Raw genomic sequence first — 22,517 nt, forward strand, 5'->3', positions numbered from 1 at the left:
CTCTTATCGGGAATCAGAAAGCTATCAAACAGGGCACAGCCTCTCTGTCTAACGCAGCTTTGAGTTGGACAGTGGTGTTCTTTCTGAAGGCACAAGTTGGACATTGATTACCCAAAGGTTTAAAATCCAAGGACAGCCGGCGCCGCGGCTCACTAGGCTAATCCTCCGCCTAGCGGCGCCGGCACACCGGGTTCTAGTCCCGGTTGGGGCGCCGGATTCTGTCCCGGTTGCCCCTCTTCCAGGCCAGCTCTCTGCTGTGGCCCGGGAGTGCAGTGGAGGATGGCCCAGGTGCTTGGGCCCTGCACCCCATGGGAGACCAGGAAAAGCACCTGGCTCCTGGCTCCTGCCATCGGATCAGCGCGGTGCGCCGGCCGCAGCGCGCTGGCCGCGGCGGCCATTGGAGGGTGAACCAACGGCAAAAAGGAAGACCTTTCTCTCTGTCTCTCTCTCTCACTGTCCACTCTGCCTGTCAAAAATAAAAAAATAAAAATAAATAAATAAATAAATAAATAAAATCCAAGGACAGTGCTACGTGACAGGGGCAGCCGTGAGGTCTGTGACGCAGCGGCCCCGGGCTCCCTTCCCTGCTGAGGAGTGTGCGTGGGTCTCACTCGTCTCCCCAGGGGCCGCATGTCCAGCCAGACGAAGACCGCGGTCAGCGGCGTGCTCTTCGGCACGGGCCTCTGGGTGGCCCTCATCATCACCATGCGCTGCTCCCTGAAGGTGCTCCTCTCCTACCACGGCTGGATGTTCGCCGAGCACGGCAAAATGGGTCGCGCCACCAGGATCTGGATGGTGAGGCGCCGCCCTCGGGGTGGGGCTGGGCGGGCACGGTCTGCTGCTTGAAAAATATTTAATTGGCCCAAGATCCAGCGTATCAGGGGGCTTTAAAAAGTTCATGGGAAAAACAGACATTATGCCAAAACTGTGGCTGCATTTTAGTTTCTGTTCCAAAATAAAAATGACCTTTTAATTCCATTTCCCCAGAGCTTTCTGAAGTACGCACGTATTTATGGGGTACAAAGTGGCATTTCAATATTTATACAGAATGTGTATGTCTGTTCCCTGACTAGAGCAAGGCAGTGGCATATCCATCGTCTCAAACATTTATCATTTCTTTATGTTAAGAATATTCTTTCTTTAACAATAAGTAGTATATGATTTTATGTGCAACTTTATGACAATCATTTAGAAAATGTACATGAAATGGAAACACTTTTCGGAGCATAATTGTCAGTCCTGTCATAAGGCATCCCGAAGAGTCTGTCATCTTCTAGTGTACTGAGAACATCTGGATGCCCTCTAGTAGCTGCTGTGGTGTTCACAGTTGCTGACGCGTAGCTGCCCTCCCAGCTGCGGAGCTTTCGCAGTCACCCTTCTGTCCGCCTGCGCCCTCTGCTGGCTCTCAGGCTCAGAGCAGGGGCCTTGTGGTTCTCGGGACACGTGGTTTCTGACTTCAGTCGACTTCCAACTGTCGGAGGGGTTCGGTTCACCATGAAACCTGCACGAGGACTAAAGAATGTTTTTCTTTTATTTTTTAAGACTTATTTTATTTATTTGAAAGACAGGATTATAGAGAGAGAGGGAGAGACAGAGAGAGATTTTCCATCGCTGGTCCACTCCCAGATGGCTGCAGTGGCTGGGATGGCCAGGCCACAGCCAGGAGCCAGGAGCTTCTTCTGGATCTCTCGTGGGCGTGGCAGGGGTCCTGGAACTTGGGCCATCTGCCACTGCTTTTTCAGGCCGTTAGCAAGGAGCTGCATTAGAAGTAGAGCAACCATTTGTCCTTAGTGACGTCAGTGAGCACTGACAGGGCCGGCGCTGTGGCGTAGCCGGTAAAGCCACCGCCTGCAGTGCCGGCATCCCCTATGGGTGCTGGTTTGAGTCCCGGCTGCTCCACTTCCAATCCAGCTCTCTGCTATGCCTGGGAAGGCAGCAGAAGATGGCCCCTGCCCCTGCATGGGAGACCTGGAAGAAGCTCCTGGCTCCTGGCTTCGGATCGGTGCAGCTTCTACCATTGTGGCCAATTGAGGAGTGAACCAGCAGATGGAAGACCATTCTCTCTCTCTCTCTCTCTCTCTGCCTCTCCTACCCTCTCTGTGTAACTCTGACTTTCAAATAAATAAATGAATCTTTACAAAAAATAGCAAGTTTTATACAGCCAGACCCTGAACATCCTGTCACCTTTGAAAGCATCATTTTTTTTCAGGCTATGGTCAAGGTCCTTTCATGCCGGAAACCCACGCTGTACAGTTTCCAGACTTGTCTGCCGCGCCTGCCTGTCCCGGCCGTGAAAGACACTGTGCACAGGGTAGGTGTCTCACCCGTCTTTTGAATTAAGGCACATGTCTTCATCATGACCACCAGTTTGTTTTCTATATTTGGCTATGTTAGCTCTTAGCAATGAACCTTGTAGAGTTGTTAAAAGAAAGTTTTTTTCCTAATTCATCACTTACTGTATATTTGGTGTTTTTAAAATGGTATCATGTTTTATAGAGAAACTGCATGGCAAAAGTTTTATTTTTAACAAGTTTATTGAGGTATAATTTATACACCATACAGTTGCATATTTAGAGTGCATAACTCAGTGAGTTTCAGGGTATTACATCACTGTTTTAAATGTGGTAAATATAGACCCAATAAGAAATTTATCATTCTAACCATTTTCAGTTCAAGTGGTACTGATTATGTTCATAGCGTTATACAGCCGTTGTCACTATTATTTACAAAATGTTTGTGTTGTCCCAGACTGCAGCTCTACAGTAACTCCCCTCCCCTCCCGGGGCCTCCGCTGCCTCTCCTCTGCTTTCCCTCTCGGTGAATTTGCCTGTTCTAGCTGCCTCCCGTCGCTGGAATCCTCCGGTATCCGTCCTTGTGTGACCTCTGCAAGGCCATTCCTTCCAGCTCCCTGCAGCGTGTGGCAGAATTCCTGTTTGTGGCTGAATGTTTCCTGTGTGGAAAGACCGCCTGTCCGGGTTGATGGGTGGTGGATGTTTTTTACCTGATTTTTTAAGGGCACCAGGCCAGTGTGCCTCTGCTGACTGGGACAGCTGACTGCGGGAGTGACCACCCCCATTCCAAAGTCAGAACTTGTCTTGAGACTTTGACAACAGCCGTTGTCACAGTTGCTCGTTTCCTCCTCAAAGCCACTTCTTTCTTTTTTTCATTTAGAAAAAGGGAGGGAGTGGCTCTATTTCTTTGTTTCTTTCTTTGTACAATTGGGAGAAAATATTCCTGGCGCAGGTTTCACTCATTTTCAAACAAACAATTCACTGGCATTAAGCACATATTAGGGTTGTACAACTATCACTACTGTCTAGTGCCAGGACTTTCTCATCATGTAAACCCCCATTCCCGTTAGGTAGTCACTCCCCGTTCCACTGCCCCCACCCTGCCCCAGCCCCTGACAACCAGCAATCCACCGCCTTTCTCTGTGGGTTTGCCTGTCTGGACATTTCATGTGTGCTTTTTTTACTCGACATTATAATTTTCAGGGCTGTAAGCCTGGGCATGCTCCCCTTTGTGTGGCTGAATGTATCGTTGTCCGTCCGTCCGAGAACATCTGAGCTCCTCCCTTTGGCTCCTGTGGGGGGTGCTGCTCAAGCACCCACACCCAGGGCTTCCTCTGGGCACCTTGTGTCAGCGCTGGGCGCTCACTGCCGCCCGCACAGGAGGCACCAGGTCACGGCAGTTCTGTGTTCAGCTTCATTCACTGAGCAAATACCATTTTACATGCAATCCAGCAATGGATTAAGGGTTCCAGTTTTTTCACAGCACCATTTTATAATTTTTAAAATTCATTTTCTTCTTTTAGATTTTGTATTATTTTCAGTGTATTTGAAAGGCAGAGAAACAGACAGAGATCTCCCATCCACTGGTTCATTCCCCAAAAAGCTGCAACAGTCAGGGCTGGGCCAGCCTAACCCAGGGGCCAAGAACTTAAACTTGGTCTCCAGCACGGGTGGCAGGGATCCAAATATGTGAGTCATCATCTGCTGTCTCCACGGTGTTCTTCAGCAGAAGCTGGGTCAGAAGCAGAAGAACCTGGACTCGAACCAGGGCACTCCAGTGTGGGGCAGGCATCCCAAGCAGTGATTTAACCATTGCACCTAACAGCCAGAGGCCCTGCTCAAAAGCTATACACAGGCTGCCAGCACTGTGGCATAGCAGACAAACCCACTGCCTCTAGCACCAACATTCTTTATGGGCTGTGGTTCATGTCCCTGCTGCCCCACTTCTGATCCAGCTCCCTGCTAATGCACCTGGGAAAGCAGCGGAAGACGGCCCCAGTCTTTGGACCCATCCATGTGGGAGACTTGGAAGAGGCTTCTGGCTCCTGGGTTCAGCCTGGCCCAGCCCTGGCCATCCCAGCCACTGCAGCCACTTGGGGAGTGAACCAGCACTTGGATGACCTCTGTTTCTCCCTTTCTGTCTCTGTAACTCTGCCTTTCAAATAAAGAAGATACATCTTTTTGAAAAATTATATGCAGGCCACCTTCAGGCTCAGGGTTTGAGCCCTGATGTGGTTATTCAGTTCCCATTGGCCTTGGGAGCTCCTTCCCATCTATGCTGTTCGGTGCTGTCGCCTGTGCCTTGGGACTGGTTAGACCACGAACCCCCAAAGAAAAAAAAAAAAGCCAGATGTTCAGTGAGTGTCTGCCTGTGCTGCTGAGCTCACAGCTCCTCCTGCATGTTCAGAGCACGACTTTCTGCTTCCTTAAGGGAGGGTCCTGTGGTTCAGCCTCAGGACACTTGCCAGGTGCTCCTTCGTAGGGGATGGGAACCTATCCCTAACTGCAGGGAGGGCCCAGAGACCAGCACTTCCCAAGGCTCCTTGTCAGATGGAAGTGCTTCATGGAGTCCTGGCACGAACGGCAGGGCTATCTCCCTAAGTTCTCGTACAGGTACATGTCACAGGCTTCGCCGTGCCTTTAAAAAGCCTCACGTGTGAACTGCTTCCTGGGTGCCTACCCACCACGGCAGTGCTTGTCAAGGAGGGAGTGTGAAGACCTGAACCTGCAGCCCTGCACCTGGCCTTGGCCTGGTGTCATGACCTTCCCCTTGCCATCATGCCTGCTCCCTGGCCTGCTGTGGGGAACCTGCCTGACCCAGCACCAGCTCCCGGCACTGCCCTGTCCCATCCTGGATGTATCACCATCTCAGGTCGCCTAGCTTAGGTGAAAACACACTTTTTAAGTGCCAAGTATTAGAACAGAGACACTCTTACATTATCTTTGTGAATGGATACTGGAGACTGTACTGTGGTGACTTTCTGATTGACGCAGGATCCAGAGCGCTTTTAAAGCCCCTAAACGATGAAGTGTGAGGATTTAATTAGCATTAGCTACAGCGTCATTTAGCTCTGGGGTGAGTTAACTTGTCCAAACACTGTTGAAACCGACATGGAGAAGGTTGTCAAATCTTGCGACTATGTTAGAATTTCTTCTACGGCACAGGACAGAAAGCTGTAGGCTTTGATGAACATGTTTTGACGTGGTGTTTCCCTCAACCTCAGTACCTGGAGTCCGTGCGGCCGCTTATGAAGGAACAGGACTTTAAAAGGATGACGGCGCTGGCCCAAGACTTTGCTGTCAATCTGGGGCCAAAGCTGCAGTGGTATCTGAAGCTCAAGTCCTGGTGGGCTACAAATTACGTGAGTACGAGTCTGCGACGGCTCTTCTTGATGGCACCTCTCGGGACGAAAGTGCTACTTGGAGGCCAGGGTAACGGCTGAGATGACAGATTGGGCTGGGCACGGTCGCCCGGGAGGACCCGCGAGCGGGAGGGGACGGTGCTGCCCACGCAGGGCGCTCGTGCTCGGGAGTGAGGTGCGGCGTGGTGACAGCTGTACCCAGCACAGGGGTCCTGCGCCAGGCACGTGCTGAGGGTGTGTGTGTGGGGGGGTTCCTCTGCATCTTGCTCCAGAGCCTTGTAGACCGCGGCTTCCCTCCGTCCGGTCGTGAACGTGCCGCCCCGCCCCTGCTCCTTCCTCTGGCTGGTTCCTTTGTGTCAGGGAATGGTTTCTGGGCTCGCCGGTCAGGGACGTGGTGCGGTCAGTCGTATGGGCGGGGGCGGTGCCCGTGGCCTCCGTGGAGCTGGATTCGGCTCAGGCTCTCATCAGCGTCAGCTCCTGGGAGACGAGTTAGCTGGTGCGGGCGGGGCCGGGACCTGGCTGAGCTTCCACCTTCAGAGAGGGAAGAGCAGGGGGCTGGGTCCTGAGGAGAGAGCGTGTTCCGCGCGTCCCCGTGAAGCCAGCAGGCGGCGCTGGACGTGGGCATCCCGGTTGGGGGCAGTGCCCGAGGGAGCGTGCGAGGCCTCGGGCTGGCCCTGTTCTGTTTGTGGTCGGGTGCTGGTGACGCGGGCGTGCTGAGTTTGTCCAGAGTGACTGGCCGCACACTTAGCCCCCTCCCCACACACGGTTCTGGACGCCTGTGTGTCCAACACAGAGCTCCCAAGGTTCCCAGGACAGCGGCAGGTGGCGCGGTGAGGAAGAGCTGGCTGTGGGCAGGGCGAGGTCGGGCCGTCCGTGCTGGGGAGGGAAGCTGACCGTGCTGCCCTCCGGGCCAGTGCCGTGGCTCCAACCGCAGAAGTCGAGTGAGACGGTGCTTTCTCAGGGCGCTGGGAAGTGGGCAGTGGAGAGCCCGTCTGGAGCAGCGTGGATGGCATTTTTTTGAAGATTTATTTAATTTATTTGAAAAGCAGAGTTACAGAGAGGCAGAGGCAGAGAGAGAGAGAGAGAGAGAGGTCTTCCACTTGCTTGGTGCACTCCCCAGATGGTTGCAATGGCCAGAGCTGCACTGATGTGAAGCCAGGAGCCAGGAGCTTCATCCAGGTGTCCCGCATCAGTGCAGGGGCCCGAGGACCTGGGCCATTTCCCACAGCTTTCTCAGGCCACAGCAGAGAGCTGGATTGCACCCGCATTGCAGGTGGTGGCTTTACCTGCTGTGCTGCAGCGCCAGCCCTGGCATTGGTTCAGCGGCCGGTGCTACGGCACAGCAGTAAGCCACACCTGCAATGCTGGCATCCGATGAAGGCACCAGTTCGAATCCTGGCTGCTCCACCTCTGATCCAGCTCTCTGCTAGTGCGCCTGGGAAAGCAATTGAAGACGAGCCACGTGATGAAGCTCCTGGTCCCTGGCCTCTGGCTATTTGGGGAATGAACCAGCAGACGGAAGATCTCTGTCTCTCTCTCTCTCTCATACACACACACACACACACACTTTGCCTGTCAAATAAATAAGATAAATTGTGAAAATTTTTAAATAAAATGTGTACAGGGCCAGCATTTCGGCGCAGCAGGTTAAACAGCTGCTTATGATGCTGGCATCCATATCTGAGTATCAGTTAGAGTCCAGCTGCTCTGCTTCTGATCCAGCTCCCTGCTAACGTGCCTGGGAAGACAGCAGGCAGTGGCCCAAGTACTTGGCCCCTACAACCCATGTGGGAGATGAGGATAGAGTTCTTGTCTCCTGGCTTCGGCCTGGCCCTGACTTGGCCATAGCAGCCGTTTGGGGAGTGAACCAGCAGATGGAAGATGGATATCTCTCTCTCTCTCTCTCTCTCTGTCACTCAGCTTTTCAAATAAATAAATCATTTTTTAAAAATATGGTCCTTTAGGCCGGCGCCGCAGCTCACTAGGCTAATCCTCCGCCTAGCGGCGCCAGCACACCGGGTTCTAGTCCCGGTCGGGGCGCCGGATTCTGTCCCGGTTGCCCCTCTTCCAGGCCAGCCCTCTGCTGTGGCCAGGGAGTGCAGTGGAGGATGGCCCAGGTGCTTGGGCCCTGCACCCCATGGGAGACCAGGAAAAGCACCTGGCTCCTGGCTCCTGCCATCGGATCAGCGCGGTGCGCTGGCCGCAACGCGCCGGCTGCGGCGGCCATTGGAGGGTGAACCAATGGCAAAGGAAGACCTTTCTCTCTGTCTCTCTCTCTCTCACTGTCCACTCTGCCTGTCAAAAAAAAAAAAAAAAAAAAAATATGGTCCTTTTTGTTGTAACCATCTATAATAACCTTATAGCTATGTCTCTAGTTAAAACAAATTCCCCTTCCTTTCCCGCTGCCCACAGTCTCTCTCGTCAGGGCGGCCATCTTCTGCACTGGCCCTGTTAGGTGCCGAACGTCTGCCCCATAGCACTCACGGTGCCCCTGTGGCTCTCGTCTGCCCCACTAGGTGACGGACTGGTGGGAGGAATACATCTACCTGCGTGGACGCGGGCCGCTGATGGTGAACAGCAACTACTTTTCGATGGTGAGTCCTCCAGCCATGTGTGTCTGATGGGGACCGTGTGGGGCGTGGCGACCGTGGGAAAGCTCTGGGGAGCGGGGACCCCTGTTCCTCTTGGCCCTGCCTCTGCTGCCCAAGCCCGCACAGCCCTGTGAGGGCCCAGGCTCCCCAGAGGACCGCGGGTCGTCCTTCCGTGCTCCCTGGGTGCTCACGGGTGCAGAGCTGGTGCAGAGAAGTCTGGATGGCAGAGACAGCTCTGTGGCCAATGGGAGCTGCTCGCCGGCTGCACCCCTGCCCTGCTGTTTCCTGACTTAGTGCCGTGACTCAGTGCTCCGCAGCCGAACGAGGCCCCAGCCCCTGGAGCGAGGGCACGTGGGCCAGCCACGAATGTGCCCTGTGCGCTCGGCCCCTCACGTACGGGCTCAGACGCGAGGGTCGTGCGTGGTTGCTGCCCTGGGTCTCGGCCTTTCTTTGTCATCTGAACAGGGCGGTTAGGAAGCGTCGTGGCCCTGTGTGGTGACTGGCCAGTCCGATCCTGGCCATCTGCTCTCTTCTCTCCACCTCCCTGTGTCCTCAGTAGCATCAGCTGCTTTTTCCTGCAGTCTTACTCCACTTCAGGCTCCTCCTTGTCAAGGTCCTTTTTCCACGTAAAACAGTTGCAGCCTGGGAGACAGTCAGCTGGGGCTCGGGACTGATTCCCTGCGCCGGCCTGAGCCGCGCCCGAGGCCCTTCCCCCTGGGGACGCGTGTGTGCAGCCACAGACCCACAGAGAGAGGCCCTTCCCTCCCTCGCCAGGCACTCGCCGTGCACATGGGCTTTTCCCAAATATGCGTTTTTCCATCTTCTCTTCCAGTTGTGGAAAATGGAGATGTTTAGAACTGTGTCTCCAAATTTAGACAGTGCTGGCACAGCTGTGGATAAAAGACTGTTGTATTTTTGGTCACTTAATATTCAGAAACTTCCTAATTAGCTAATCATCACCTGGCTTATAGTTATGCTTTTCTTTCTGTACATTTATACAAGGTCATTTGGGGAAAATACTGTCATTTTTTTAAAAGATTTATTTATTTCCTTGAAAGTCAGAGTTATACAGAGAGAGAGGAGAGGCAGAGAGAAAGGTCTTCCATCTGATAGTTTACTCCCCAACTGTCCACAACGGCCGGAGCTGTGCTGATCCAACGCCAGGAGCTTTCTCCAGGTCTCCCATGTGGGTACAGGAACCCAAGCACTTGGGCCATCTTCTACTGCTTTCCCAGGCCACAGCAGAGAGCTGGATCGGAAGTAGAGCAGCCAGGTCTTGAACCGGTGCCCATATGGGATGCTGGTGCTTCAGGCCAGAGTGTTAACCTGCTGCGCCACAGCGCTGGCCCCTGTCTACTGTCATCTTTACTAGCCCAGGAATACATGGGGACTGTGTTCTTGTGGAACAGTTTTGTGGGTTAGACTCCCCTGTTATAGAGAGTTCAGTCCTCGTCCACTTTGTGTCACAGCACATGTTACCAGATACAGCCGCAGAAACTGCAGCAGTGTGGCGACGCGCTAGTGCAGTTGGATGAGGCTGTGTCTCCTCGCGGCATTTTCTCTGCTGCCCTGTACTTTCAGGATCTGCTGTACCTCACACCAAGTCACATTCAGGCAGCAAGAGCTGGCAACACCATCCACGCCATCCTGCTCTACAGACGTGAACTGGACCAGGAGAAGATCAAACCAGTAAGCGAACACCTTTTAAAACAGTTCTATAAGTCAGCTTCATTGAGGTATAATTTACATATTGCCCACAGAAGATGTACGGTTTACAGTTTAATACCTTCTGACGTATCTATCTATCCACCCCGAAACCACCACCATGCTCAGGCCCGTGAGGCCGTCCCTCGCCCAGGGGTCCCCTTGCCCCTTCCCGGCCCCCCGCCCAGCCCTGCTGCCCTCTGCTTTCCTGGGCTCCAGATTCCTGGGCCGGTTCACAGCCTCACGTGAATGTCCGCACAGGGTGGGCGCGGTCGGGCTTGGTTTTGTTTGTTCCTGTCCCGTGGCGTGATGAGGTGGAGACTGATCGTAGTGAGTGCTAATGGACGTACACCTGTTGTGCTTCCATTCTGCCCTGTCCTTCCCGGAAACCCTTGTTTGTCTCTGAAGGAGAGGGGTATGCTAACGAGCAACTCAGAGGGACAGGCGTTTCCTCCTGGAATACCCTGCGCCCTCAGTGTCACTTTATACATGCCCAGTGAGGCCGTGTGACTCAGGAGGAAGTAAACGGGCAGGAAGCCATACCCTGGCCCGGCCCAGCCACCCCTCGGGATCCACCCTGGGGCGACTGGAAAAGATTAAGTCAGACCACGCAGCGTGAGGAGAAACAAGTGCAGCACTTTAATGTGTGTGGGTTAATTCATTCTTTCTTTCACCGTGTAGGATTTTTATGTTTGTTCGCTGGTTTAAAACGTCTTTTTATCGCAGATTCTGCTGGGAGCCACCGTCCCCCTCTGCTCCGCTCAGTGGGAGCGCATGTTTAACACCTCCCGCATCCCGGGAGAGGAGGCCGGTGAGTGAGGCTTCCTCGGGGCTCCGCGCCAGGGAGCTCTCCCGCTCAGAACTGGGATGGAGGAGGGCCGCAGGGGTGAGGGCCTCGCCCGCCTCTCCTCAGTGGTGGGGCTGCCAGACGTTCCTTCAGTCATGTTTTCTTTATTGGGCTGCGGCAATGGACCTGACTCCAGATCTTCATTTATCTTCAATTGAAATGTGTCCTTTAGAGCGCTTTTCTAGGACTGCTTAGAATATTCCTTTGTCTTCTGGATTCCCGAGAGGGCTTTCGCTCGTGTAACAGCTTGTGAGGCTTGTAAAAGGCTCTGAACTGATCCAGCTTTCTAAACGCAGTGTTATAGTCCAGGCCTTCCACACTGTGGGCCCTGGCCAGCGTCTTGTGTGGCAGTGGTCAGGGGCCTCACCGTGCACTGTCCCAGCCCCGGGCAGAGTGACCAGCCGCCCTCCCCTGCTCTGTGCACGGGGCCTGGGCACTGTGCTCTTTTCTAGTCTAAGATTTTTATTTTTTCCTGAGGCCATTTTGTCCCATCTGTTAAAGTTGCCCAGAAATCTTGGTGTTTGCTAAAGCAAATCCTTGCTTCTTCAAGACTGTCTTGGCCTTTTTTCTCTTCCACATGCAGTTTAAGATTAACTTCAATTCCATGAAACTAGCTTTTTGGAATTGCTTTGAAATTCATAAATAGGAAAACTGTCATCATTGCAACATATTTGTTTAAAATGTACTTATTTATTTGAAAGGCAGAATTATAGCAGAGGCAGGAAGATCTTCTATCTACTGGTTCACTCCCCAGATGGCTGCAACAGCTGGGGCTGGGCTGGGCTGAAGCCAGGGGCCAGGAGCTTCCTCCAGGTCTCCCACGTGGGTGCAGGGGCCCAAGCACTTGGGCCATCCTCCACTGCTTTCCCAGGCACATTAGCAGGGAGCTGGATGGGAAGTGGAGCAGCCGGGACTCTGTGCCTATATGGGATACCAGCATTACAGGCAGCAGCTTTACCCACTACGCCGTAGTGCTGGTCCTCATTTGGATTATTTCATATTTTTATATAATTATTTATATATTTGAAAGGCATAGTTACAGAGAGGGGGGAGAAAGAGAGAAGGAGAGAGAGAGAGAGAGAGAGAGATCGAGAGAGAGAGATCTTCCATCTGCTGGTTCACGCCCCAGATGGCCTTGACAGCTGGAGCTGGGCCAATCTGAAGCCAGGAGCCAGGAGCTTCTTCCAGGTTCCCACACAGGTGCAGGGGCCCAAGGACTTGGGCCATCTTCCACTGCTTTCCCAGGCCATAGCAGAGAGCTGGACATGAAGAGGAGCAGCTGGGACTCGAACTGGTGCCCATATGGGATGTTGGCACCGCAGGCGGCAGCTTTACCTGCTGCGGCACAGCACCAGCCCCTTGGATTATTTTAATAACATGTTATTGACAGATATTCTGTGAGCCAAGGTACATGGGCAAGCAAGACTGGTTTAGCAATAATTTATCGGCCAAGTTTTACTTTATGGAGGAAGTGCTGTGCCTTAAGCAGCAGCAGCTCTGGAGGGGCTGGGGAGAAGACACACACAGTTTTGCCTCACAGGAAGAGCTGTGAAGGGCTATGCCCCAGGAAGAAACAGCCCCCAGGGGGCCGGCATTGTGGTGTAGCAGGCTAAGCCATACCACCTGTAACTCTGGCATACCATTCGGATGCCAGTTCAAGTCCTGGCTGCTCCACTTCCAATCCGGCTCCCTGCCGGTGCACCAGGGAAAACACTGGAGGGTAACCCAAGCACTTGGGCCTCTGCAACCACACTGGGGACCTGGATGAAGCTCCTGGCTCCTGTCTTTGGCCTGGCCTGGCCCTGGCCATTGTGGCCTTTTGGGGAATGAACTGGCCCAGCCCTGGCCATTACAGACAGTTGATGGAAGGTATCTCTCTCTCTCTCTCTCTCTCTCTCTCTCTCTCTCTCTCTCTGCCTCTCCTCTGTCTGTGACTCTGGCTTTCAAATGGATAAATAAATCTTTTTTAAAAAGAAAAGAAAAGATGTAACAGCCCCAAAGAGCTGTGTTTCAAGAAGTAGCAGCCACTATATGAGGACACTTGTGTGTTGCAGTTGATTTCTCAACAACGTTGCAAGAGGCTCGGAGTCACCACACAGACCCCAGGAGTCGGGTGAAAGCAGGCTTGAGGGGAGCAGCCCGAAGACTCGTTTATTTCAGTTGGTACAACATCTTATATAGCCAAGACCAGCCAATCTGGTCAAGGGGCGGTCTATGCCCCAACCAATCACAGCCTGTTGCCAGGCAGTTTCCAAAGCCATCCAATCACAGCCTGTTGCCAGGCAGGCTCCATTGCCAGGTGGGTTTCAAAGCCATTCCTGAGTAACTGACGTGCACTTGCCAGTGGCCACCTTGGCATGGCCTTCTCATTCCACCACACTTGTGTTTTCTGGGCCTGGTGACAGTGGCCTGCCTCTGTGTCCATGAGCCAGCCAGGGGAAAGCTGTGTGTCGTCCAGGCGGGAAGCTGTCAGGTTGGAGGGAAGTGGGTGGTGCTCTGAGAAGAGGGTATGAAGAATTCCTGCAGAGGCCTCAGTGGGGAAAACAGTCCCAGCCAGATGTATGCTTTCATTTGAGTTGGGGGCTGGGGCATCTTTTTTCCCTAACAGTCGCACTGTTCTCTGTAAAGATCTCACTCGCCGCCTGTTAGAGTTATGCTCAGCTGCCTTGTTGTTCTGTTGTTCTTTTCAAGTTGTTGGCTACTGAGTGTATTTGCTTTCTGTGGCCGCCGTAAGGAATACCACAGACTGGACAGCTTCCACAGCAGACGCCGACTCTCTGGAGGCTGTCTTAGCAGGTCGCTTCCTCCTGAGGCTTCTCTCCTCGACTCTGCAGATGGCCGTCTCTCCGTGTCCGCACGTGGCCGACCTCTGTGTCTCTGAGTCCTCGTCCCTTTGTATAAGGACACGGTTGGGTGACATTAACCCGCCTTTCTGGCCTTGCTGAAGGGCCAGTGTCTACATAAGGTCACTTCTGAAATACTGGAGGCTAGGCCCTCACCTCTCCATTTCAGGGAGCGGGTTAGCCCGTACTGGGCTGTGAGAGTGCAGCCGACCTCGACAGATGACTCTGTCCAGCTGCGTTCTTGCTCATTTAAACACTTCAGTAGTTCCCTTCCAGATCCTTACCCTTGGTTTGTTTTTCCCTGTCTTACTGCCCCACCCAGGATCTCAGGTAAAAGGTTCCCTGTAAGTGGTCGTGGTGTGATGGTGTGAATTTCTTGTTTTGGTTCTGATTTAAATCGAAGGTTTCAAATGCATGTTTGCTCCAACTTTCTGTAGAAACCCCTTAGCAGCATAAGTAAGTCCTCTGTCTCTACTTTGGTAGACGTTTTGAAGATGGATGCTGATGTGTTTGGGCCTTCTGTAGCTGGGTCCTTCTTAAAGGCCACTTCCTGCGGGGTGGCAGTGGGTCCTCTCTCATCCCTGGGCGAGGCTGGTCCCATTGCCATGTGCTGTCCAGCTTCTCCTGCCTTCCCCGTGAGCCGCTGTCTTGTTAGGCCGTCACTGCGTGCCCTACACTGAATGGCACTTGAGAAGACGTTGGATGCATATTTGTGAAATATATTTATTTCTTCATGCCGTGTTGAAGCTGCCTGAAGTTTCTGTCTGTTTTAGTAATTTTTACCCAACAACCTTTGTTCTTTTGAGCTGTTCTCCATTTCCCTTTCAGAGAATATCTTCTAAGCTTTCCAGTGGTAATGAATCAGTAAGAACTAACTGCCCCATTTGAATGCTTACTATCTATGAGATTTATGGATATTGTTTTTTTTTTTTAAAGATTTATCTACTTATTTGAAAGTCAGAGTTACACAGAGAGAGAAGGAGAGGCAGAGACACAGAGAGAGGTCTTCCGTCCACTGGTTCATTCTCCAGTTGGCCACAATGGCCGGAGCTGCGCTGATCCGAAGCCAGGAGCCAGGAGCCTCCTCCGGGTCTTCCCATGTGGGTGCAGGGACCCAAGGACTTGGGCCATCCTCTGCTGCTTTCCCAGGCCATAACAGAGAGCTGGGTCAGAAGTACAGCAGCCCAGACTCGAACCGGCGGCCATAGGGGTTGCTAGCACTGCAGGTGGCGGCTTTACCCACTACACCAGGAAGCCTGCCCCTGGAAATTGTTTTAATTCTAGTACAACCACACCATTTTATAGATGGGAAAATTGGAGCCAGCACTGTGGCACAGCAGGTTAAAACCCTGGCATGAAGTGCCAGCATCCCATATGGGCGTCAGTTCTAGTCCCAGCTGCTCCACTTCCAATCCAGCTCTCTGCTACGGCCTGGGAAAGCAGTAGAAGATGGCCCAAGTGCTTGGGCCCCTGCACCCGCGTGGGAGACCCAGAAGCTCCTGGCTCCTGGCTTCGGATCCGTGCAGCTCCAGCCTTTACGGTCATCTGGAGAATAAACCAGTGGATGGAAGACCTCTCTGTCTCTACCTCTCTCTGTAACTTTGTCTTTCAAATAAATAAAAATTAAAAAAAAAATTGATGGGAAAATGGAGGCTTAGTCAGGGTTGAGTGGCTGCCCAGATCCTGCACCCACTGAGCGGCCAGGCTGAGGGGAGGAGCCAGACCTGTGAGATGGCGAAGTGCTCGACCGCTGTGTGCTCGGTGCTTGAAGGAGGCTCGGGCGTGGGCGCATTACACCGAGGGTAACGCGGGGTCAGGACTCGCGGCCGTTCACAGCCCGGGGTGCCGCCGTGGCCGTGACCCTGGACTGTGTCTCCCCCCCACCCCCGTGCCCCAGACACCCTGCAGCACATCCAGGACAGCAGGCACATCGTCGTGTACCACAGGGGGCGCTACTTCAAGGTCTGGCTGTACCACGACGGGAGGCTGCTGCGGCCCCGCGAGATGGAGCAGCAGATGCAGCGGATCCTGGACGACCCCTCGGAGCCCCAGGCCGGGGAGGAGAAGCTGGCGGCCCTCACCGCAGCCGACAGGTGCCCGGGGGCCCCCAGCCCTCCCTTCCCCGGGGTCCGGCCCCGTCAGGACCTGCGGGAACACCCGAGCAGGACGGGTACCCGTGCGTGCGGTGCCTGGTTCTGTGGCAGCAGGTCCCGCCCCAGGCCTGGGGGGTCGCAAGAACAGCCGGGATGCAGGGGGTGCTTTGGCCGTCTCTGTGTGTGACCGGCTGATACGTGCAGGCAGTGACCTCACAGCGAAGAGCAGAGTCAGGCTTTGCGCAGGTGGTGGGTCAATTTGATAGGAGCCAGAACCGCCAGCCGAGGCCCCTGTGTGAGGGTCGGTGTCCTTGCCTCTGAACGAGAGTCACAGAGGTTCTGATGACGCGAGGATGTGGCCCTGCGAGCCCCGCGGCCTTTCTTGCCCTGGGCGCTGTATACAATGGGGCCACATAATTGTGGCTGGGTGGGGCGGGTGGTGAGCCGTGTTCCTAGCCTGTACCCGGATGCCAGTGGTGACCTGGTTGTGACCACTGGAAGAGTCTGCAGACCCTGCCCCATGTCTGCAGGGCGGCGGCGTTCAGGGCCAAGCGCTCCTGGGCTCCCGCAGCGTGATCACTGTTAGGTCCTGAGAGGAGCCTGGCGGGGGGCGCAGGGGCGTCAGGAAAGGGGCCTGGGGGGCCTGGCCTGGATGCCTCCTCCCCACAGAATAGCTGTGACTTCAGTTCCCTGATCGGAACGATGGGCGTGGCAGCGTTGGGAAGACTGCGGGGTCACCCGGCACCGGCGAAGCGCTCTCCCGTTTGCTGTGACTTCTGCCGGCGCCCACTCGGGATGCTTCCCGTGCAGCTGTGGGCTTGGCGGGGCTGGGGGGTGAGGGGCGGGATGGGTGTGGAGGCGCCCACTGGGCCCTGGCTCTGCCGCTCCCCGGCAGGTGCACCCTCAGTGCAGTCTGCGTGCTGGCCGTCCCTTCATTCAGCACTGACTGAACAAGAAGCACGGCCACGCTCTGGGCTCTGTCGGGAGCAGCAGAACAGGAGGCCTCTTGGAGCAGCCGTGAGACAGCGTCAGATAAGAAAGTCACGGATAAGACGTTCGCCTGCAGGGAATGGCTGGAAATGTGTAGCGGCTGCGCTGTGCCGTCCAGACGTCACCTGCAGGCAGCTGTCACCGCGTAGCCGCAGGGCCGGCCGGGTGACCTGCATTTAATCCTCTCTGCAGAGTGCCCTGGGCCAGGTGCCGCAAGGCCTATTTTGGACGTGGGAAGAACAAGCAGTCTCTGGATGCCATCGAGAGAGCGGCGTTCTTCGTGACGTTAGATGACACCGAGCAAGGGTACAGAAAGGAAGACCCAGAGACCTCCATGGACAGCTACGCCAAGTCTCTCCTGCACGGCAGGTGTTTCGACAGGTGAGGCCCTGACCTTCGGCTGGACGGTGGCCTGGGAGCAAGGCCGTGCGTGGGTGACGCCACCCTCGGTGTCTGCGTGCTGAGGACAACGCCGGCCTCCAAGTAGTCCTTAGCCTTTTCTTCCTCCGCCAAAACCGTCACACCCAGCTGGAGACCCTCCCTGCGAGTGCGAGTGACCCTCTGAGTGGGGATGCTAGCGGGTCCTGGTGCCGCTGGTCCCCTGGCCCCGGGGGAGCGGGTGGTGTGTGGGGCTGGGTGTGCACCTGGCCTGGGCGTCGGCTCTGGCTCTGCTTGCCGGCCCTGCGCCTGCGGTGAGGCTGCTGCTCTCCTGCAGCCCCCTCTTCCTCATCTGCCAAGGGAGGGCTGCCCCCTGCAGGGCCCGACGGGGTCTGCTGAGGACGGTGTGCCCTGTCCTGCTCCCTGGCTCAGGACGGACCAGCCCTCGTGTGTCTGAGGCAGGGAAGCAGGGAGTACTTAGCCTGCCATCCACACTCCCACAGAGGTTCAGCGGCACTGCCAGCTTTAGAGGGCGGCGGTGACGCCGTCAGCTCAGCCCATCCAGAATGGAGCTCCCGTGGAGTTCTTGGTTATTTTGCCATTTCGGTTCCATTAACATGTTTGTTTCGTAGGTGGTTTGACAAGTCATTCACATTTATCATCTTCAAAAACGGCAAGATAGGCATCAATGCAGAGCACTCCTGGGCAGATGGGCCTATTGTCATCCACTTCTGGGAGGTGAGTGTCTGAGTTGTAACTTGAATGTGGAAACTGCTTTGCAAAATCCAAACCCCATATGAAGTGTTTTTAAAGGATTATATTTTTATTTATTTATCTGAGAGGTAAGGTTACAGACAGACTGTAACTCTCCATCCGCGGGTTCACTCCCCAGATGGCCACAACGGCCGGAGCTGCACTGACCTGAAGCCAGGAGCCGGGAGCTTCTTCTGGGTCTCCCACGTGGGTGCAGGGGCCCAAGGGCTTGGGTCATCTTCTACTGCCTTCCCAGGCCATAGCAGAGAGCTGGATTGGAAGAGGAGCAGCTGGGACTTGAACCAGTGCCCATATGGGATGCTGGTTCCAAAGGCAGAGGCTTGGCCCACTACACCACAGTGCCAGCCCTGGCTCCCCCAAACTAAATTTAATTTTGTAATATTTGTCTAGTTGCATAATTCACATCTTTAACATGTACTGGTACTATGTACAAAGCACTAAATTTAAAGCATTCTTTGTTTCTTCTAACTTGGCTTCCCTAAGTAACAGCACCTCTAATGCCATCCTGTTATGGAACAAAATAATGAAATAGCAGTCAATTGTCAGACTGTGACTCAGAGGGAAAACTGAAACAGTTCATTCAGAAGTGATCTATCCCTTCAAGTTTGTCCTGCTTACTAAGTTTTAGGTTAAATAGAAACAGGAGTATGAAAATCTTGGTTTATGAAAAGGCAGCATCCCTTTTACCTAAACATAATCTTAATTTTTAAAAATAGCAGTTATGTAAATCCCTCCAAGTTCCTGTCATCCTCTCTGCTGTGGTTTGAATATGATTTGACCTCAAACTCAGGCGGATGTTTTAACCCTGAAGTGATTTAATGCCGCTAAGAGGGTAGGAAGTGAATCCACTCCCGGTGTAAGGAGGGGGGTCCTGAGAAGATAATCCCGAGACTGCCTTGGCCCAGCCTTGCTGTCTGCTTCCCGGCTCCCGGGTACCTCTACAATGAGCTCGTCACTGCCTCTGCCACCTTCACTGGAAACCCCGCCAGTGGGCGGCTCAGTCTCTCTTTTCCTTAGCAAACTGTTTCCCAGGTGCGTGCTGTAAGACACACTAGTGCTTCGTTCCTTTCTGTGCTGAACGGCACTGCGTCGTGTGGACACACCGTAGCTTATCTGCATCAGCTGGCAGGCACTGAGGTGGTCTGCATGCTGCTGCTGTGAACTTCTGTGTCGGTCTCTGTGGGAACCTCTCTTCATTTCACGTCACTGGGGAAGGGCAACATCCTTGTCTGTTCTGTCACTCGTGCTTGGATGTCACTGGCGCTGCTCAGGTGCCCCGGGAGCCCTGTCCTAGGAGTCGGCTTAGGTTTCCGCCGGTGGAGGAGAGCCCCTGCTCTGTCTGGGCCTGCATCTCTGTGACCATTGTCTGCTGTCCTCACGTGGGCGTGGCAGTTAGTACCACACAGGTGACACAGGAAAGTCAAGGGCGTGGCAGCACCAGGGAGGCCCTGGCCTGGAGCCGGGCCCCGGGGCTTCCTGTTGTGAGTTTGCGGCTGACACTTTGAGTGTGCATCCTGGCTGTGCGCCTCGCGAGCCGTGTGGTCTTCAGCCAGGTGCTGACCCCTCCCGTGTCATCTCTCTCCTCCGGAGTGGAGCTGAGTCCCACCTCGTCAGGGTCTGCAGAGGACAGAAGTGCCGTGTGTTCTGTAAGCGCGCAGTGAGTGAGCCGTGATGGTGAACTCTACACGGTGTCTCCCTCTGGAGTAGACACGGACTGACGCAGCGCTGTCTGCGGTAGTGGTCACAGGGCCTAACCATGGCGACCTGTACTCCTGACAGAAAATCGTGGCCACCGACTGCTTCCAGCTGGGCTACACGGAGGACGGACACTGCAAGGGGGACACCAACCCCGGCATTGCGTACCCCACCAGGCTGCAGTGGGACATCCCGGAGGAGGTGAGTCCAGGGGATCGAGCCGTGGCGATGACTAGGGCAGGAACTCTTAGAACCTGGTATTCCGAATGTGTCCCTGAATATCACAGCTCAGCTGAAGTCAGTCGCAGGAACCGAAAACGTTTGCCCAGGGAATTTTACTAGGACCGTGCAACTGCCATGGCTCATGCTGCCTTGGAAACTTTAGTCAATGTTTTTTACTTCCATTTAAAACTTTTGGCCAAGGAGCCAGTGCTGTAGCGTAGCAGGTAAAGCTGCCGCCTGCAGTGCCAGCATTCCGAATGGGCGCCATTTCAACTCTCAGCTGCTCCCCTTCCCATGCAGCTCTCTGCTGTGGCCTGGGAAAGCAGCAGAAAATGGCCCAGTCCTTGGGCCCCTGCACCCACGTGGGAAGACCCGGAGGAAGCTCCTGGCTCTTGGCTTCAAATCGGCCCAGCTCCTGCTGTTGTGGCTGAGTGAACCAGTGGATGAAAGACCTTTCTCTCCCTCTCTCCCTCTCTCTGTCTATAACTCTGTCTCTCAAATAAATAAATAATAAAAACTTTAAAAAAAAAGTGGAGAAGCCAGGACTCCAGTCAGCACTCAGATATGGAATGCCTATGTCGCAAGCAGTGGTTTGCCAGCTATACCACAATGCCAGCCCTAATTTATAATTTTAAAAACTTAAAATAGTTTATTTTTGTTTTTCATAAGGATTCTCAAACATAACTTGCTCATTAGGATTCCTTCTGGGAAGGATTTTTGGGTTGGAATAACCCAACTACCCAGTTCTATCTCATGCAAGGAGGAATTCCTGGGGTCCAAGAAATAATCTTTGGTTCAGTGAAGTCCTGTTTCAGTGCTGTGGTCTTACCCGATTGATTCTGCTTCTCTTGCAGTCCTGATCCACAGAGAGGTTCATCTGCCAGACCATGTTAGCTTTGGATCCTTGTCACTGACCAAGTCACTTACTGTTTATTTTAAAAACTGTTAATAGACTTTGTGTTTTACAGCAGTTTTAGATTCACAGTAAACTTGAACACAAGGGACGGAGACTTCCCATACGCCTCGTTCTCCCACCCCTCTGTGCCCCTCCCCTACCAGAGCCTCTCCAGAGAGGCACATTCGTTGCAACAGTGAACCTGTGTGAACGGCACTATCACCAAGTCCATGGAGCACATTACAGTTTCTCCTGGAATTACCCATTCTCTGGGTTTGTAGATGAATTGAAAAATGTACAGTGACATTTGCTCACTGTTAGACCGCATGCAGGATGGTTTCCCTGCACTGGAAACCCTCTGTGCGCCGCCTGCTCATCCCTCCTCCCTCGCTGCCTCCGGAGCTCATCTTTCACTGTCTCCCTAGCTTTTCCCTTGTCAGAGTCGGCATCGCACCATATGCAGCTTTTCCAGAGTGGCTTCGCTCACTTACTAACCGCCCTTTAAATTTCCTCTGTGTCTTTTCATGGCTTCATAGTGCATTTCTCTCTTAGTACTAAATGACACTTCGTGACGTGGCGGTTCTTTATTTTAAAAATGGATCCCTCGATTACACGGTACACAACAAAAGCTTCATAAGACAGGATGCATGGTTGTCTGCAGTAGCTGTGGGGTTTTATCAGTCCCCACTTCTGGGGTCGCCCCACAGCTCCTGGGCTGGGGGACAGCACCGTCTTGCTAACTTACTGAAGCCAGCTGCCATTGCCTGCTGGGTGTGCCCCAGTGAACCTTCCTCCCCCGAGTGACGCCTGTCTCTCCTCTCAGTGTCAAGAGGTGATAGAGACGTCCTTGAGCAGCGCGGCGCTCCTGGCACACGACGTGGACCTCCACTCCTTCCCGTTCGACAGCTTCGGCAAAGGGCTGATCAAGAAGTGCCGGACGAGCCCGGACGCCTTCGTGCAGCTTGTGCTCCAGCTCGCTCACTACAGGGTGAGGCCACGAGCCGGCTCTGGGCAGCGAGCACTCTGGCGGCCCCGCGCACACGCCCAAGGCTGGCTGTCCAGTGGGCGTGGAAGGCCTGAAGCATGGCCCGGATGAGGACAGCTCCAGTACTGTGTGGTCTACTTGGGCATCAGCAAAGCACTGTGGGACAGCCACACTCCTGTGTTCACTTACTGTCGGTGGCTGTTTCCAGCTGCCGCGGCAGAGTGAGAAGGCGGCACAGAGGCTGTGTGGCCTTTCAAGCCCGTCATGTTTACTACCTGCGTTTTACAGCAAAGGCTGTGCCTCCTGCTCTATTCTGTGCAGTGTCTACAGAGGATGGATGTGATGTTAACTGGGGCGCCGTGGTGATGGATCTGTGCTCCTTACAGCTTTCTGTGACTTTGCAAAGGCGTGCATTTAAGTTACACTCAAGGAGCTCACGCTACTTTTGAAAGTTCAGGATCATTTGTTTTAATATACTGGTGCTTGTGCCTATTCTTTGGCCTCTGGCTAGAAACAATGGGGCCCCGTTCCCCAAGGTCAGTTATTTATGCAACACCGCATTTGTTAAAAATGATTGATCCATTTATATGATCTGATAAAAATGTAAATCAGAGTCACTCATTCCAACATCCTTTTTTGCAAGGGTGGCCAAGTGCCAGCTGTATTGGTACAAAGCTTTGCAGGTGGCACCACTCAGACCCAACTCAGCCAGTTCGCTGGGCTTCCTGTGGTTCTGCCTGAACCCGCACCCCTGCTGTGGTGTGGGCTTCCTGCTCCGAGCTCCTGACCTTTCCTGTGTTCAGGAACCAGAGCTTTCTGGGGGCCTTCTGTCTGCTGGTGCCAGCCC

At 54.0% G+C, this 22,517-nt stretch overlaps 1 protein-coding gene across 8 annotated transcripts in view; it reads left to right on the forward strand.

Moving 5' to 3' along the window:
• The window catches only part of LOC103346593 (carnitine O-palmitoyltransferase 1, liver isoform), an 87,197-nt gene that overhangs the window by 55,638 nt on the left and 9,042 nt on the right, over window positions 1-22,517 (forward strand). For 6 of the 8 annotated variants that reach the window (XM_070064023.1, XM_070064052.1, XM_070064107.1 and 3 more), the window contains 11 exons: window positions 624-795; window positions 2,210-2,311; window positions 5,516-5,653; window positions 8,170-8,247; window positions 9,826-9,933; window positions 10,675-10,759; window positions 15,536-15,731; window positions 16,914-17,102; window positions 17,732-17,837; window positions 19,653-19,769; window positions 21,509-21,673. In XM_070064023.1, coding sequence (XP_069920124.1) covers window positions 624-795; window positions 2,210-2,311; window positions 5,516-5,653; window positions 8,170-8,247; window positions 9,826-9,933; window positions 10,675-10,759; window positions 15,536-15,731; window positions 16,914-17,102; window positions 17,732-17,837; window positions 19,653-19,769; window positions 21,509-21,673 — 1,456 coding nt within the window. The remainder of the gene's footprint in view (window positions 1-623; window positions 796-2,209; window positions 2,312-5,515; window positions 5,654-8,169; window positions 8,248-9,825; window positions 9,934-10,674; window positions 10,760-15,535; window positions 15,732-16,913; window positions 17,103-17,731; window positions 17,838-19,652; window positions 19,770-21,508; window positions 21,674-22,517) is intronic. The other 2 variants (XM_051827859.2, XM_051827860.2) reach the window with 2 other exon arrangements.

This window comes from Oryctolagus cuniculus, chromosome 1, assembly GCF_964237555.1.
Source record: "Oryctolagus cuniculus chromosome 1, mOryCun1.1, whole genome shotgun sequence".
Lineage (NCBI taxonomy): Eukaryota > Metazoa > Chordata > Mammalia > Lagomorpha > Leporidae > Oryctolagus > Oryctolagus cuniculus.